Source organism: Zingiber officinale, chromosome 4A (genome assembly GCF_018446385.1).
Source record: "Zingiber officinale cultivar Zhangliang chromosome 4A, Zo_v1.1, whole genome shotgun sequence".
Taxonomy (NCBI): domain Eukaryota; kingdom Viridiplantae; phylum Streptophyta; class Magnoliopsida; order Zingiberales; family Zingiberaceae; genus Zingiber; species Zingiber officinale.
The window spans coordinates 112,560,795-112,576,170 of record NC_055992.1 but is presented as its reverse complement, the minus strand read 5'-3'; the positions used below and the strand labels follow the sequence as shown (position 1 = coordinate 112,576,170).

The 15,376-nt window shown below is 36.4% G+C and overlaps 2 protein-coding genes across 4 annotated transcripts; both read left to right on the top strand.

The window, feature by feature from the left end:
• The first annotated feature begins 1,366 nt into the window (after positions 1-1,366).
• LOC121970602 (nucleolar MIF4G domain-containing protein 1-like) lies at positions 1,367-10,355 on the top strand. 3 transcript variants are annotated; one of them, XM_042521407.1, is made up of 14 exons: positions 1,367-1,602; positions 4,122-4,180; positions 4,279-4,358; positions 4,456-5,311; positions 5,411-5,478; positions 5,567-5,637; positions 6,650-6,749; positions 7,190-7,275; positions 7,691-7,773; positions 7,885-8,015; positions 8,098-8,199; positions 9,185-9,478; positions 9,602-9,724; positions 9,845-10,355. In XM_042521407.1, the coding sequence occupies exons 2-14, from the start codon at positions 4,177-4,179 to the stop codon at positions 10,232-10,234; spliced, it is 2,388 nt and encodes a 795-aa protein (XP_042377341.1). In that variant the 5' UTR covers positions 1,367-1,602; positions 4,122-4,176; the 3' UTR covers positions 10,235-10,355. The 3 variants fall into 3 exon arrangements, with proteins under 3 accessions (XP_042377341.1, XP_042377340.1, XP_042377339.1); XM_042521406.1 differs by lacking the exon at positions 1,367-1,602 and adding an exon at positions 3,701-4,048; XM_042521405.1 differs by lacking the exon at positions 1,367-1,602 and adding an exon at positions 3,702-4,024.
• Positions 10,356-10,536: 181 nt separating this feature from the next.
• On the top strand, positions 10,537-15,160 carry LOC121972630. The gene is made up of 10 exons (XM_042524281.1): positions 10,537-10,784; positions 11,432-11,660; positions 11,791-11,898; positions 11,989-12,158; positions 12,826-12,959; positions 13,075-13,252; positions 13,349-13,895; positions 14,040-14,152; positions 14,360-14,603; positions 14,682-15,160. The coding sequence occupies exons 1-10, from the start codon at positions 10,537-10,539 to the stop codon at positions 14,895-14,897; spliced, it is 2,187 nt and encodes a 728-aa protein (XP_042380215.1). The 3' UTR covers positions 14,898-15,160.
• Positions 15,161-15,376: the final 216 nt, after the last annotated feature.

Below are 15,376 nucleotides of genomic sequence, written 5' to 3'. Positions count from 1 at the left end.
CGCTATTCACCCCCCTCTAGCCGACGTCAAGATTCCAACAGGAAACACCGCACATCTCCTTCTCGTCCTCCAACATACTCTTCCGTAGTATATCATCCCTCGGACGCACCGAACCCGTTGATCCTCTCCTATGCTGTCCTTCTTGTTAGCTGCGTCGTTCGCTCGACATCCTGTGCTCCTAAGTTCCTGCACACTTAGACACAGAACATCAAAACATAATAAGACCTAACTTGACTTGGTTTAATCACATCAAAACTTCCATGGGGTACTTACAATTACAGTACTGTTTATCTGTTTCATATACTTTGTCAGATATTGACTTAAGCGTCGGAGTGGAAGACCGGGGCAGTTCGGTCTCCGTCTAACATTCCATCTACAATTTCCTATCTTCTAGCAGTCTTATAGGCACCATTGCCGACGAGAGACTTTCTGACACATCGATCTCCTCTTCTTGGTTTTTTTTTAAGGATCCAGTGACTCATTCAACCTAGAAGACAACTCATTGCCCTCCCCCCTCTGGATTATGGTTCTTTGGTCCATATTCAAGCTACATTATTAGTCATTTATCTACTTAGCTTTCAGATGAGATCAATCGATAATTAGGATAAAAAAAATAGATGACTAAGTTTAATATTAAATAATTTGATAAGGTTTTGTAGAATATATATATATATATATATATATATATGAGTAGTGATCTCCTGCGTGTCTGCACAGTGCACGACTATGCGCGTGCGTAGGAGATCTCTCGTTTTTTTTAATTTTTTAAATTAAAAAAATCAATTAAAAAAATTAACATTTTCTTATATAAATTTCTAATGCATTAATATATCCCCTCAACATATTACAATACTCAATAAATACTTAACTTTATTTTATTTTAATTTTTTTTAAACCAAACACTATAACCTAATTAGGAAATCTGAACCCTAGAGATAACATCTTAAAAAAATAACTTAAAAATTATAATCCAATTAGGAAACCGAAGTATTGTAATATGTTAAGGGGATATATTAATACATTAGAAATTTATATAAGAAAATGTTAATTTTCTAATTAGTTTTTTTAATTTAAAATATTAAAAAAATAAAAAAAATTTAAAAAAACGAGTGATCACAGTCACACACTATACGAGCGCCTCTATATATATATATATATATATATATATATATATATATATATATATATATATATATTCTAATTTTTAAAAATTTATTTTTTCAAAAATAAAATTTTAGGATATCTTTACCCTTTTGTTTTTTAGCAAAAATTTTTTGGAAGAATGTAGTTGTAATATGTTAAGCTTAGTGGATGTTTTCAAAAAAGCGCGATTAAAACGGACACGGCCAAACTTTGAGAAAAAAATCCCTAAAATCCGCCGTCGTTTCTCCTCACGCTGCCGTCTCCAGTGTTGCTGCCGGCGCCGTTCCACGCCGGCGCCACTTCCGCTGCTCCCACTGCCGTCACCTCTGCCGTTTCCTCTGCCGCTGCTGCCGCTTCCAGCGCCACTGCCGCTGCTCCCACTGCCGTCGCCGCTGGTTGCAGTTGAGATCGTCGCTGTCGTCGCTCCGTCGACAATCACAGCAAAACCCTTCGATTTAGGTGGAGTTTTCTTGCTTAATCTTTTGATTATCTTGTGCATGATTAAACGTGCATCATAATTAATATAAAAAAGGAAAAATTGATTTAGATTGCTTGATTACGAAGTAGATTAAAGTTATATTTCATAAGCTCGACTATTGCTAAAAATAATCTTGGTGATAATAAATAAATAATAATTTCATTGAGAATCAATTAGATTTTTATTAGAGGAACATTAGAGGAAAATTCTTTAGGGTTTATACTACGTCTCGTTGAAGAAAAATTAATTGCATAGTCCTATTTACGTCATTTACCTCAATTGCTTAGGGATGACAATGAGACGGGACGGAGACGGATTTGTCATTTCCATCTCCACCCTCAAATTTCATCCCCGTCTCCATCCTCATTTTTTTAAATTCGGGGAATCCCCGAACCTGAATCATCTGGGATCAAATCCTATCCCCGACTTCATTTTCATTTTCATCCTCAAATTAATTTAATATTATTACTATTTTACTATTAATATTAATATCAATAATAATAATAATTTTATTATTAATATTTTAAATTTTTTAATATTAATATTATTATCAATATTTTTAAAAATAATATTATTATATTAATATTAATAATATTATTATTTTCGGGACGGGATTCAAGGATGAGGACAATATCCCTATATCGACTCTGAACCTATCCCATCCTAAAAAAAATCTTCGTACTCATCCCTATTCTCTTATAAATCAAGGATTTCTATCCTCATTTCGAATTTTTCTAGTGAGGTTTCGAATTTACGAAGAAAATTATCATCTATACTATTACTTGATCACTAGGTTCTAAAAGGCGCCGTTTAGGTGGTGGGTGGCCTCCCGCCTTTTGCAAAGGCATGGCCGCCTAGGGCCGCTCAGGTCGATTAGTTTTCATAAACAAAAAGAGTGTAAAAGATAAGGAAAAAAAAGTTGACTATTTGATAGTGAAATAACTATAACATAAGACAGAAGAGAACTTGATTATAAAGAAGAGAAGATGCTATCAATTTTGAGTTTGAATCCTTCAGAAAAAGTAGTAGTGATATGGATATAAAATTATGAGTTTTTGGTATACTTTTACTATTTATATTGTATGGTGTACTAATTATGTATATATTTATTAATTTTAAATATTATAAAATGTTTTATATATTTTTATAATTATTTTAAATATTTAAAAAATTCCGCCTACATTAATTAGCTTATTCACCTCTCTTATTTTTTTAATCTTCTAGTCCGTAATCCTTAATTTTTTCTTGATATCTTTCATAATTTGTACGTCGGATAATGGTCAAAATTTGATTAAAATTAATTGTGATTTATTTTGAGTTCACTTTCCCATTTAGATTATAATTTGGATTGAATCAGGCTATCAAGGACCGTTGACAATTGGGTGGACTATATGATATCGATAAATAGATAACCCTCCAATTATCGTTGATAAGTTTTAATCCACCTAAATTTTAATTTAAGTGGAAAGATAAATAAAAAAAATCACAACTAATTGAACTTCCTAATTTTTCCTACTCATCTTGTATTCACCACATTGACTTTGTGCCTATTCCAGGCTCCCAGCTCACTCATGGCTAGCTTCCACTGACGGTAGATAAAGAGTCTTCTTTATTTTTCATTTTAGCTAGATAAACAAACAATAAATTTTAAAACTATAATCTTCTTCTATTTCATTTTCTCTTTTCTACCCCAAATGAACAATAAATACAAAATTACATGAATGAGAGATAATTAGGATAAAAAAAATAGGAGACTAAACTTAGGATTAAATAATTTATTAAGGTTTCAAAGAATATACATTTGATAATTTTTAAAGTTTTAGATATTTTTTAAAATAAAAAATTTAGAACATTTTACTCTTTTTAATTGATATGTAAATGACTCTTTTAATTGATATATAAACTTATATTAATAGTTTGAAATTATTAAAATTTTAAATAGTGTTTTTAATATTAATATTTTAGATTTTAGGGCCATTGTGATGATTGTTTCTTGTTTTCGACCGAACGTTCTTCTGAACCGAGTTGGTCGCTGACCCCTTAATTCTATTCCTTGGAATCGAACCGAGCCGAGTTCCTTCGCAAGCGGGTTGGTTTAATGGTTCCATGGCAGTAGCCTCTTAATTCCCGAGAGCGGCGCAGCCTTTCACCAATCACCATCTCCCCTTCTCGATCGCTCTGTTCTTCTCTCATCGTCGTTCTAGCGCCCGGATAAAGCCTTCGGTGGCCGTCTGCTGCGTTCTACTGATTCGCTTGGAAGACAGAGAACTCCCACGTTGGTATTTTTTGTTACTGTCATCTTGGAGCAGCAAAGTTCTTCCGTCTTCTGTTTTTTCGTGGTGACGACAACGGCAAGGTCTCAAATCGAGGCCGATCCCTAGTTTCACGATTGAAGTAAAAGAGGTTTCTGATTGCATCTGCTATTAGGTTTGAGAAGATAGCTTGATACTAAAGCCGGAACCTATCTTTCTCTTACGTGCATAAGTTTATTATTTCGTAGGTTTGTGGTCAGCTCTACGTATTCATCTTGGAAGAATAGCGGAAGAAAATCTACAATGGGTATATGATAATCATTGGACCTTATTGATTGTTTTTCTGCATGATTCACTCACAAAAGCTCTTTTTTAACATCGTTTCGCGTCTGTTTCACATTGCAGATAAATCTCGGCGTGAGAAGAGGAAAGAAGCCCGATTGGCGAAGCGACAGAGCCGACACAGTTCCTGGATTGAGCATCAGGTTATTTATCCTTTTTCGCTAACATATTTCCTTTGTTTTCTTTTTTCTATTTGGTAATCCCTCTGATATATATGTTCCTTTATGTGTTTGTGTTTAGAGGGGTAAGAAAGATCAGAACAAGAAGAATGCCCTAACAGATTCAAAACAGAATTCGGAACTGGCCAAGATGAAGATTAAGGAAAAGAAGTCGGACTCTTTGAAGAAGCCTGATTTTTTGGTTAAGGGCAAATCCAAGTCTAAGTTCCAGGAGTTCCTTGAATTGGACATGGGAACGAATGTATTAGCTGGTGAGGAGGATCTGGGGTTGGAGAAGAAACTTGCAAAGAAGCTCAAAGTGAAAGAGGGAAAATTGAGAGGCCCTGATGATGGTATAAACTTTCTATTAGGTGGGAGCTCATTGGAGTCAGATGATGACATTGTTGGAGAAGATGACATCAATGCGGACAGTGGGAAGATAGAGGAGAGTGAATTGCTAACAAAGAAAAAGCACAAGAAGAACAAGTCATCTAATGCTTCAAAGGAATCATTCAATCATGAAGTTTATGACACTCATAGTGAGACTCTTGAAAAGGTTGATACCATGAATGCAGATGGGGGTCGGAAGAAGCATAAGAAGCGGAAGAACTTATCTGATGCTTCAACAGAGCAATTAGATAATGACATAACTACAACTGAGGGTGGGAGGCACGAGAAGGTTGATACCATTAATTCAGATGGTGGTCAAAAGAGGCGCAAGATGAAGAGTTTGCCTACCACTTCAGAGGAGCATCTGGAGGAGGAACCAACTGAAGGAAAGATTTCTAATGCTGAGGAGCTTGATACGTTACCCACAAAAGAACCTCATACAGTTGAACCTGCTGCAGCTTCAAGTATGAAATACATGCCTCCTCAGGTGCGGGCTCGTTTGGGTATTGAGTTTGATGAGCTCCTTGAGGTTCGTCGAAGAGTTAAAAGTATGAACTTTTGTTAGTTACTGAAAATCTGGCTGCAGTTCTATGTGAGGTTATGTTTAATAATGACAATAGTTTTGCTTGATATCTTGTTTATTTCAGGACTTCTGAACCAGCTTAATGAATCCAATGTAGAGTCAATTACAAAAGAAGTGGCTACAATTTATAAAGTACTACCCTACACCATGAACAATTTTTTGTTTCATATTTGTGAACATGTTTATGTTTGCAATTTACTAGAGACCACACCTTTCGCAGTCTCTCACTCGCAGTGATGGCTGTCAAATAGTTTCTCAAGCATTTCTGGAAGCATCTACCAAGAATGAAAGGTTTATCTCCTTTCTTGTTTTGTTTATGCAAGTATAGTCATATCATGTATTAAGATGTTTGTTATGTTAGTGTGAAACAATTTAACTTCACTGATGTATGTAGGACCTAGAAGGATAGAATTGAACATTGTATTTTATTCTGCAAACTCAGTCCATCTTAGAGTCACGTTCACAATTTTTCTCTTGGTTATCAGTTCCTGTAGTGGTTATCATTTGTTCTTCAGAAAATAATCAAAATGACATATATTGGTGCATGAAAATGTTATGTTGTTTTGAATATCAAACTATAAGAATAGTGCCAGTTAATAAAGAACCCAAATCAACTCCTATCTTTGTTATTTTCTTAAGGAAACACCTTGGTGTACACATCTGCATCCTAGCATTTTAGTGAATATGAGCAGAGGTCCAATTATGATAACTAAGTTAAATTCTAGATATTGATTAATTTTTAATTATGCCATGGCTCACAAATGGACATTAGTGGTCCTCAAATGACTTAGGATGCCCTTTGTTGTTGTTGTTGCAAGATTTCTGCCATCTACAACAATATGAATGAAGCAACCCTGATCATCATTCATTAATCGTTGTTGATATTTCCTTGGTATTGAGGGTTGCCATTGCATATCCTTATTCACTTATAAGATATGGATGCACTATGTAGATGTGCAAACAGTTTTGACTAAAGCAATTTAGTCTCTTGCATTTAGAGGACAAATTGATTATCTACAGTTGTGGTTGTTTTTATTTTCTGTTTCTTTACTTCTTTATTTATTTCATCTATTTTCTCTTTGTTTAGTTGCTTCTGAATTTTATTAACATCCTAAATTGGCATAAGAAAGAACATTACTCTTCTTTCTCTGTTTTTTCCTGGAAAGTTGATTTTTGTTGAAAATCATGCCACTGGGTTAGAGTTCATCATTATGTTTCTTTTTTCCTTGTATCCTGGATCTTACATCAAATTGTAAAAAACTTTTCAGTAAGGTCCTAATTCTGTTTGCCTGTTGTTTTTCAGCTTTTCTGCTGCTTTTGCAGCCTTTGTTGCTGGCATGGCTTGCATGGTCGGTATCGACTTCAGCGCAAAGCTAATTTCTTCCCTCGCTGAATCATTTGAGGTATGATGAACAATCAGAGCTACTTGATCATTATGATAATTATAAAATGGGAGCAGCAAAGGTTAAGAGAGAAGATCCATAGATTTTATATTGTACAGGTTGAATCAGTAGGATTATTTGTCTAAGATAGGGCATATTAAATTAGAATTTACAAGGAATTTAAATGGAACTGATGTTAATGAAAACAGCTTTTACACAGACAATGCTAGTAGAATAAAAAACCAATCAATTACTCACGACTAAATGCTTGTAGGTGTTCTTACCACTGTTCTAGACTACATTGATAAATAATTACACTGATCATTGTGGAAATGTCGCTCTTCTTTATCTTTAGTTCCTTGAATGAATTAGTTTAACACTTTTTTCGGATAACTTATGCCATTTCCTTTGTTAGGCTTGTTGCTTCAATATTGTACTTAACCATTTTATTTTCATTTTAGGATGAGTATTCAAAGGAGAATGCAATGTTTTTGAAGAATTTTTCCAAGATTCTTTGCAACATGTGCATTTTTGGTGTCTGTTCCAGGTTTGTGGACTGAAATAATGGACAGAAATTGATAAGAATTCATCATTTTTTATGCTGGAAATGCCATTTTTTTAATTGTCTTTACAAATAAGTTTCTTTTGGTGGAAATTTGTTGGTTAATTCCACCTATGTTTTACAATACTCGAGATTTTTACTGTCGCTGTTAGTTATAAATTGCATTGGTAAATAGAAAGTTAAAGAATATTACTTGATACTAAGCTAGTTATACATTATTGTTGGTGAGAAGTTTTGTTTTTCTCATTGTTTTTGTTGTTTCTTTTCCGTTGTTCACTTTGTGTTTAATCAACTCCAATTTTGGAGCATATCCTACACATAGAAAATCCTTGCTTTTATGTGAATTCAAGCAAAATATTTTCTCGGCATTTATAATAAATTCCTCTAATCCAATTCACAGCGATCTCATATACGACTTGCTTTCAGTGCTGAGCAACCGGTTGATAGAGTTGGATGTGTCCGCCATTGATACAATTCTTGATAGTATGTTCTTTCCTAATCCATGTTCAACACTTTTCATTAATTTCCTAACAAGACTCTATATTGGTTCTGCATATTTATATGATGGTATATGCTGATATGATGATTGAGCAGATTGTGGAATGAAGCTCAGGGGTGATGATCCTGTTGCTATGAAGGATTTCATTTTTAATATTCAGAAGAAAGTAACTGAATTTAGATCTCTATCTGATGATAGTCAAGAAGAGAAGCGAAGTATTAGTAGAGTAAATTCTTGTCAATGTGCTCCTTTTACCATCTATATACCAATCTGTACACTATCTTACTTTTTTTGTTCTTCATTTGCAGATGGACTTCATGCTCGAGAAGATATGTAATATAAAGAACAACAAGATGAGAGTGAAAGAAGTCCCTGCGTATCATACACGGATTAGAAAATGGCTACAGAAGGTATTGTCCTGTAGCTTCAATTTATTTCATGATTTTTTGTGCAAAGTTTGTGATGAGTCTGTGATCAAACATCCAAACCTTTATCTATGCCAAGACTTGTCAGGTTATGTCCTTGTGTTTGTCTAAAGTAACCAAAAAGTCAAAGTTTCCAGTTATAATTTAAGTCCTGTCAAAGTAGTCGATGCACAAGCAGTTATGCTCTGCACATGTTGTGTTAAACTAGGTTTCTAACAATAAAGATGTATAGACATTCAATTGAAGGGGAGTCTTGGCGCAACGGTAAAGTTATTGTCATGTGACCAAAAGATCACGGGTTCGAATCCTGAAACAGCCTCTTGCAAAAAGCGGGGTAAGACCGCGTATAATGGATCCTTCCCCGGGACCCCGCATGACGGGAGCTTCGTGCACCGGGCTGCCCTTTTGTTTTTTAGACATTCAATTGGAATCCAAGATTGTGAGGGTAGAAAAATCACAACAAAGCAATTATAATCAAAGGTGTTTTGAAAGATATGGATATTGCCATTGATATAGCAAACATGGAGATCAATGGTGGATTCATGTCAGCATGTTGCAGACTCCAAATAGTTGGGACTGTCTAATTCTTTTGAGTCTATAAGATGCGAGTGAGCTTTTGTACTTTTGCATCGTGATCGTGTTTTTCTTTTTAGGGTTTTAAGATTGTAGTACATTCAACTGTTGTTTAAATCAGTCCAGTTCAACTACCCACATGGGAACAGGGCATTAAGAATATAAACACATCAACGAGTTCAATTCTTAACAGGCTGAATTTTTGGTATAAATGATCATTCAGTCATATTTATCATATTCAAGAGAAGCAGAATATCATTCATACATGAAGGTTTGCTCCGCACAATCTTTGTTTAGGCTGTGGTCAAACCTAGAGTAGATTATTTCTGCATCTTTGCTTTTGCCTTCTACTATTGTGGGTAACATTTGCTCAGGCGTTGGGTTCAATATTCTACAGCTAAGAGTGGACGATATACTTCTCCGAGGGATCAAGTGGAGCAAGTTGCTAGATCCTGAAAAGAAAGGCCAATGGTGGATTTCTGGGGATGGTATCTTGAATACTAACGATTTCGAGGATGTGGCCGCCACAATAAACAAGGAGGTTGTAGATGCACAAAAGCTAATGCAGCTTGCTGCTGCACAGCGAATGAACACCGACATTCGTAGAGCTATCTTTTGCATCATTATGAGCAGCGAAGACTACCTTGATGCTTTTGAAAAGCTTCTGAGACTTGATCTAACAGGAAAACAGGTTTGTGGTATTCTCAGAATCTCATCTATTTTTTTCCCCCAGCCTTGTACGTTTCTTAATAATTACCCAAATTACAGGTTTTCACCTTCATTAAATTTCCTTTTTGTCGATTATAATCCTCAGGACAGGGAGATTATGAGGGTCCTTGTTGATTGCTGTTTGCAAGAGAAGGTGTTTAACAAGTACTATACGGTCTTAGCTTCCAAGTTATGCAACTATGACAAAAATAACAAATTCAGCTTGCAGGTACATATATATTATCATCTCTAAAATTTTATTTTATTTTTTGTTCCATCTTTTTTACTTTTTGCTTCTTGCTTTCCCATGGTTTTGTAACTTTCATTTTGTTCTTCTTTGTATCGACAGTACTGCTTGTGGGATCATTTCAAGGAACTCGAATCCATGGAGCTGAACCGCGCAATGAACCTCGCAAGATTCGCCGCCGAGATGTTATGCAACTTCTCCCTATCCCTCTCTGCTTTAAAGGCGGTTGATCTGGCGAGCCCCAGCAAACTCACTCCCAAGAGGGTTATGCATTTCAGAATGCTCTTCGAGTTGGTTTTCAACTACAGCGATGCAGAAGTATGGAACATCTTCACCCGCATCGCTGGCATCTCTGAGTTAGAGATGCTGAGGAACAGCCTCATCTTCTTCATCAAGCAGTATGTGGTTGCGGCAAACAATCAACAAGCTCTTGCCGCCAAGTTCAAGATCGCGAAGAAAGCCCTCAGTAATGCAGCTGGTGTGCTTATGTAGGGCCACTCAACTTTCGGTCCCAAACAAGTTTTGTAATACTTATTTTCGTTGAAGAGGTAGATTATGTGCGATTCGGATGATTCGACTGGCACTAATTCTTATATTGCGTCATGTTTCTGGAGTGTCTTGTGTTACTTTGTAAGTGAAGCAATCGTGTTTCTGGTTAGAGATTGCGTTACTAGTTGGACAAAGAAATGATAAGAATTGGAAACTCTCTCATTACAGAGAAGATTTTAACGATTTTAAATTTGATAGTTTTCTTTAAAAAACACAAACAATTTCAAGGTGCAAGCACTCATTTGATGTGTACCCATCATTTCGAGTTGGTAAATGAAGCCTACTCATGCGCCTCTCTGATCGGGAATAGGCGACAGGTGTATTCCATACGCTACGTGGCATGCAGGTGCAATGTCATCGCGCGGGGTATTAATGGTCGCCGTTCCGGTTCTCGCCCTCGACGGGCGCTTCATTTGCCGCTGCGGAGGAGGGAGATGAGGTCGAGGAAGCATCTGTCCACCATTGCGAACGATCTGATCGATCGATGCGCGGAGTAACTTTCTCTCACTCTTGTTTAGATCTAGTTTCATAGTTTTTGGTGGATTTATCTCTTTACGATCACATTGATCTGCATTTTGCTATGTGGTTATTCGGATGAGAAAAGAGCGATTGCTGTCTGTCTGGTGTGGCTTGGAAAATGCTTTTAGGGTATCAGCGATGGCTTCTCTGTAGGAGTAGCAATTAGTTGATTTTGGTAGTGATCTAGGAATGGGGAAGAATCTTGTTAGAAGCTTTAATTGTGTTTTTGAAGCAGTTTGGTAACGAGATGCTTAATTGCGTAGATAATGGAGAATGGTGAGTGCATTTTTGTTGGTTGCTTCTTGTGAAATTTAAATTTTTGAGTGAACCTTCGCATTGTGGCTCGATGAGATTGAATTTAACAAAAACAGTGTGAGTTGCCAGTCGGTAAACTAAACTCTATGTTAAGTCTAGGCAAGACTCGAGGAGTGACATCTCTCGTGTTCACATCCCAGAAGTCAATTCTTCACCACATGCTGTAATATGGAATTCAAGTACACAAATTGTCAAAGATAAATGTAACAATAACTACGAAAGCATGCATTCAAGTTTGTTTCTCCCTTTGAACATTTCCGTACTTCTAAAATAAATAATTGTTCAATTTGGTCTGAAATCTTTCAGGATATTGAAAACATCAGTTGAGTCCCTTGTGGAAGATTTTGAACGAGGCTTGAAGCTTGCAGTAGATAACTTCTCAAGGAGATTGGTAGAGTTCTGTTGTTCAAAGGCTATAACAGCTATTTGTCCGGAGATAGGGCAGAGAATTAGTGATGGATCAATTAGCCGACTCACTTATGATATGATGCTTGCATGGGAGAGCCCTAGCTCAACTGATTTAGATCCTTCATTGGTTTGGTCTCATTCCATCTGACATTCTAATAATTTCAGTCAGATTTTTTTTTAAGCTGTACAAAATCAAAATTGTTGCTTTCTATTAAAATATAGGTGCAACTTATTTTATCCCTCCTTCTTGACTTTAGGAGAGCATCGCGAAGGGAAATCAGGACAAACGGATGCCTTCTGAAGGAGATGATGGGCAGATGCATGACGATATCCCCTTGTTTTATTCAGACATCATGCCTCTCCTTGTAAGCAGTCTTCTACTGTTATATTTCTCTTCTATTGAATAAACTGTATGTTTATTCTGGAATTGCTTGAAAATTATTTTGTTACATCAGGTTAATGAAGAGCCGAGTATTGGAGAAGATGCATTTGTGTGGGTTTCCTCCCTAATCCCTCTGGCTGCTGATGTTGTTAATGCACAATTCACTTTTGAAACTCTTACCGCACCTACTGCTAATCGACTTCATTTTCCTGCCTATGATAGATTCCTCAAGGAAATGAACAAGTATGCCATTCATCTTATCTCAGCATTTGCTTACTTCTTTGTGAGTAAATACTGTGGAGCAACTTTGATTGAGTGACTTGAGATTCGTTTCTGTTAAGAGTAGATTCACCTTCTTTGCTGATTTGTATTTCTGGAAAAAGACTGACATGTATAGTGAATTAAACCATATTTCATTTGAGTATTCATATGTAAAATCAATCATGTCTTTGATGGTTCTTCATGTTCCTCCTTGTGTTGCTACTAATCTGCTGAGACTTGTTCAGAGATTCGGTGTTAAGCAAGCATCAAAAAGTAATTTCTGTCACTAGCATGCTGATACTCTTTAGATTCCTCCGGAGTTTTGACACAGAAAATATTGAGAATGATGGCTTGCATCTGATATCTTGTAGTTCATAAGCTAAGCTATTCAGCAGCACATGATACTTCTGAGTTAGTGAAGACTAGTATTCTTTTCCTCTCCTCATAATTTCCTGCTACTTCCTGTCAAAAGAAACAATAAAATACTATTGTTTTTTAAGCTAGAATGACTTGCTGATGGGTACGACAAGGACTGAAATTTTGCTCACCAATGCTCTATCATGTTTGCTCACATATACCTCCTTTCCTTGTGTGAACAAACTGATGAGATGTATTAATGATAATGTTTATGTTTTTCTTTAATTTTTAGTTCTATCGAGTACTTGGAGAAGCAGGAAACACCAACAGGAGTTGAGTTTTCTAAGAATGAATTCATTCTTCATGTTGAGGGCACTTCATGGACACACAGAGTGGTGAGGCACATCAGAACAACTAGTTGGCCAGGTAATTTTTTATGGTTTCTCATTAATCTTCTGATCTATTGACACTATTTAAGGTGTTATCTCTTAATCGTGATTATAAAATTTGTCATTTCTATTAATTTGATATTGTGTGCTAGGAAGACTTACCCTTACCAATAAGGCTCTCTACTTTGAGGCATCCGGAGTAATGTCATATGAAACTGCTGTAAAAATCGATCTTTCAAGAGCAGATGCTGATCAAGTTAAACCAACCTCAACTGGGCCATGGGGTGCTCCCTTGTTTGACAAAGCAATAGCATATGAGACGTCTGAATTGTAATTCATTTACTAATCTTCATTATGAACATCATCAGCTTGAATGCTATGACATATCTCTAGGACAATCGATGTAATCTTTCTATAACTTTGCAGATCAGAACCCTTGGTGATAGAGTTCCCTGAGATGACTAGTTCCACTAGACGTGACCACTGGCTTACTCTAATAAAAGAAGTCATCTTGCTTCACTGCTTCATATTGAAATTTGATATTCAAAACCCTATACAGGCATGGGAGATCCATGCTAGAAGCATTTTGGGGATCTTCAGGCTTCATGCAGCTCGGGAATTGCTGAGAATATCATCACCGTCTCCTGCAAACTTTTTGATTTTTTTGCTCTACGAGGAACTACCAAAGGGGGACTACGTTTTGACAGAATTAGCCAATACTATAAAGCAGAAAACTAGCCTAAGGCCATGTAGTGCAAATTCCATATTAAAGGGCTTAAACATCTACCATGTCGATTCCTTTTCCATGGAAAGAAGTCCTGAAGAAAACATGAACAATCAAACAGATTCTCTAATGTCTCTTGGGCCAACCATCAATCAAGTAAGGGAGGAAGCGAAGGAGGTTAGCGTAGCAAAAGCTACTGTCGAACAGATGAAAGGAGGAGGAATTGCGGATAGTCTTCTTGTTCTAGTTGTAAGATGTTTGAGCTCTCATTTACTTGAAATTTTTTCTTTCAAATTTGTTTCTTGTAGCAAAACTCATGCATGACTTGCTCCAAATGTTGGTGTTATCTTGAACTGGATTGCCATGGATGTTTTTTTCCTGTTCTTTTTTCAGGTGCTTATGAGTTCAGTCAAAAATGTGCTTCCTCGGTTACAAGCGGTTCTGTCATTGGAAAGACCGATGGTCACACTATTCATACGCTCCGTGATTTTGATTGTCATATACAAGTAAGTTGTACCCTGAAATGATACATTTGTTACCTTTGGTTATATAACCTTTTATGCTCAAACTATTTAGTCCTCGGGTCAAAATTTAAAACAAAATCACACTATTTTATTTGGGAACAGCTACATTGAACTTATTTCAAATTACAATCACACTGTATTCCTCCATTGCTATCATGCTAGGGCAATGATCACTTTTTCATTCAACAGGGAAATGGTTGGATTTGCAATTGCACTGATTGCATTATTAATAGTTGCAGCGTTACTTTGGGCCAGAGTGAATAGAATGGGAGAAAGATGCCGAGAGATTGTTGTGAACACCACCTCTGATCAAACAATGATGGAAAGCATCGTTGCAGCAGAACACAGTCTGAATAACTTGCATGAGCTCGTTAAGAAAACTAATATCATGATTTTAAGAATATTCTCGATAATAATCGGAAAGGCTCCAAAGGTACTGTTTCAAAACATCCAATTCTTCCAGGACCCTCTCCCAACACTTAACATAGCCATTGTCATATCATATCTGCAGCAAGCCAATGATGTGATGTGGGCGGTGATTGCAGTAGCAGTTCTGTTGGTGGTAATCCAGTTCAAGTATATTGTTATGGGGCTAACTTTGTACTCGTTCATAGCTGATTCAAGGATCGCAAAGCACATGCTGAACGAACAGGGAAATCGTAGGTTGAAAGAGTGGTGGGAGTCGATCCCTGTCATTCCGGTTCGAACAGTGAGCAGTCGTCCTTGATAGAAGTGGTAAGACTGATTTAGGAAAAGATGAAACCGTAGTCTGTTTATGAAACTTACTGCCTCTCATCAGCTTTTGTTTTCACAGTGAAGTTTGCTTCATCATGCTTTTCTGTTCCTTCAATTCTAAGTTCTCTGTAGTGTTTTTTTTTCTGTGTGCTCATGTAATCGTCTCATACGTGCAAGTTACAAGTATCCTTGCATTTTTGGTCACCCTTCCAAGTAAAACTTATCTAAATCATTATGTAACTTGTTGTACTTTTAGAGTGGACTTTTTTTGTTTTTTTCATAATTTTAAGTAAGACAGTGTTCAATTCGAATCAAATGATGTACTGTAATCATACTTCACCCAACAAGCTCAAATCCATCCGATAACTCGGGGTGTTTTTGTAATTTTGTGGTTGTGGTGGTCCAATTGGACCTCATCGGGTACGATTATGACTTATGAAGGACAAGGCTCCAAAGTAGTGATCATGTATA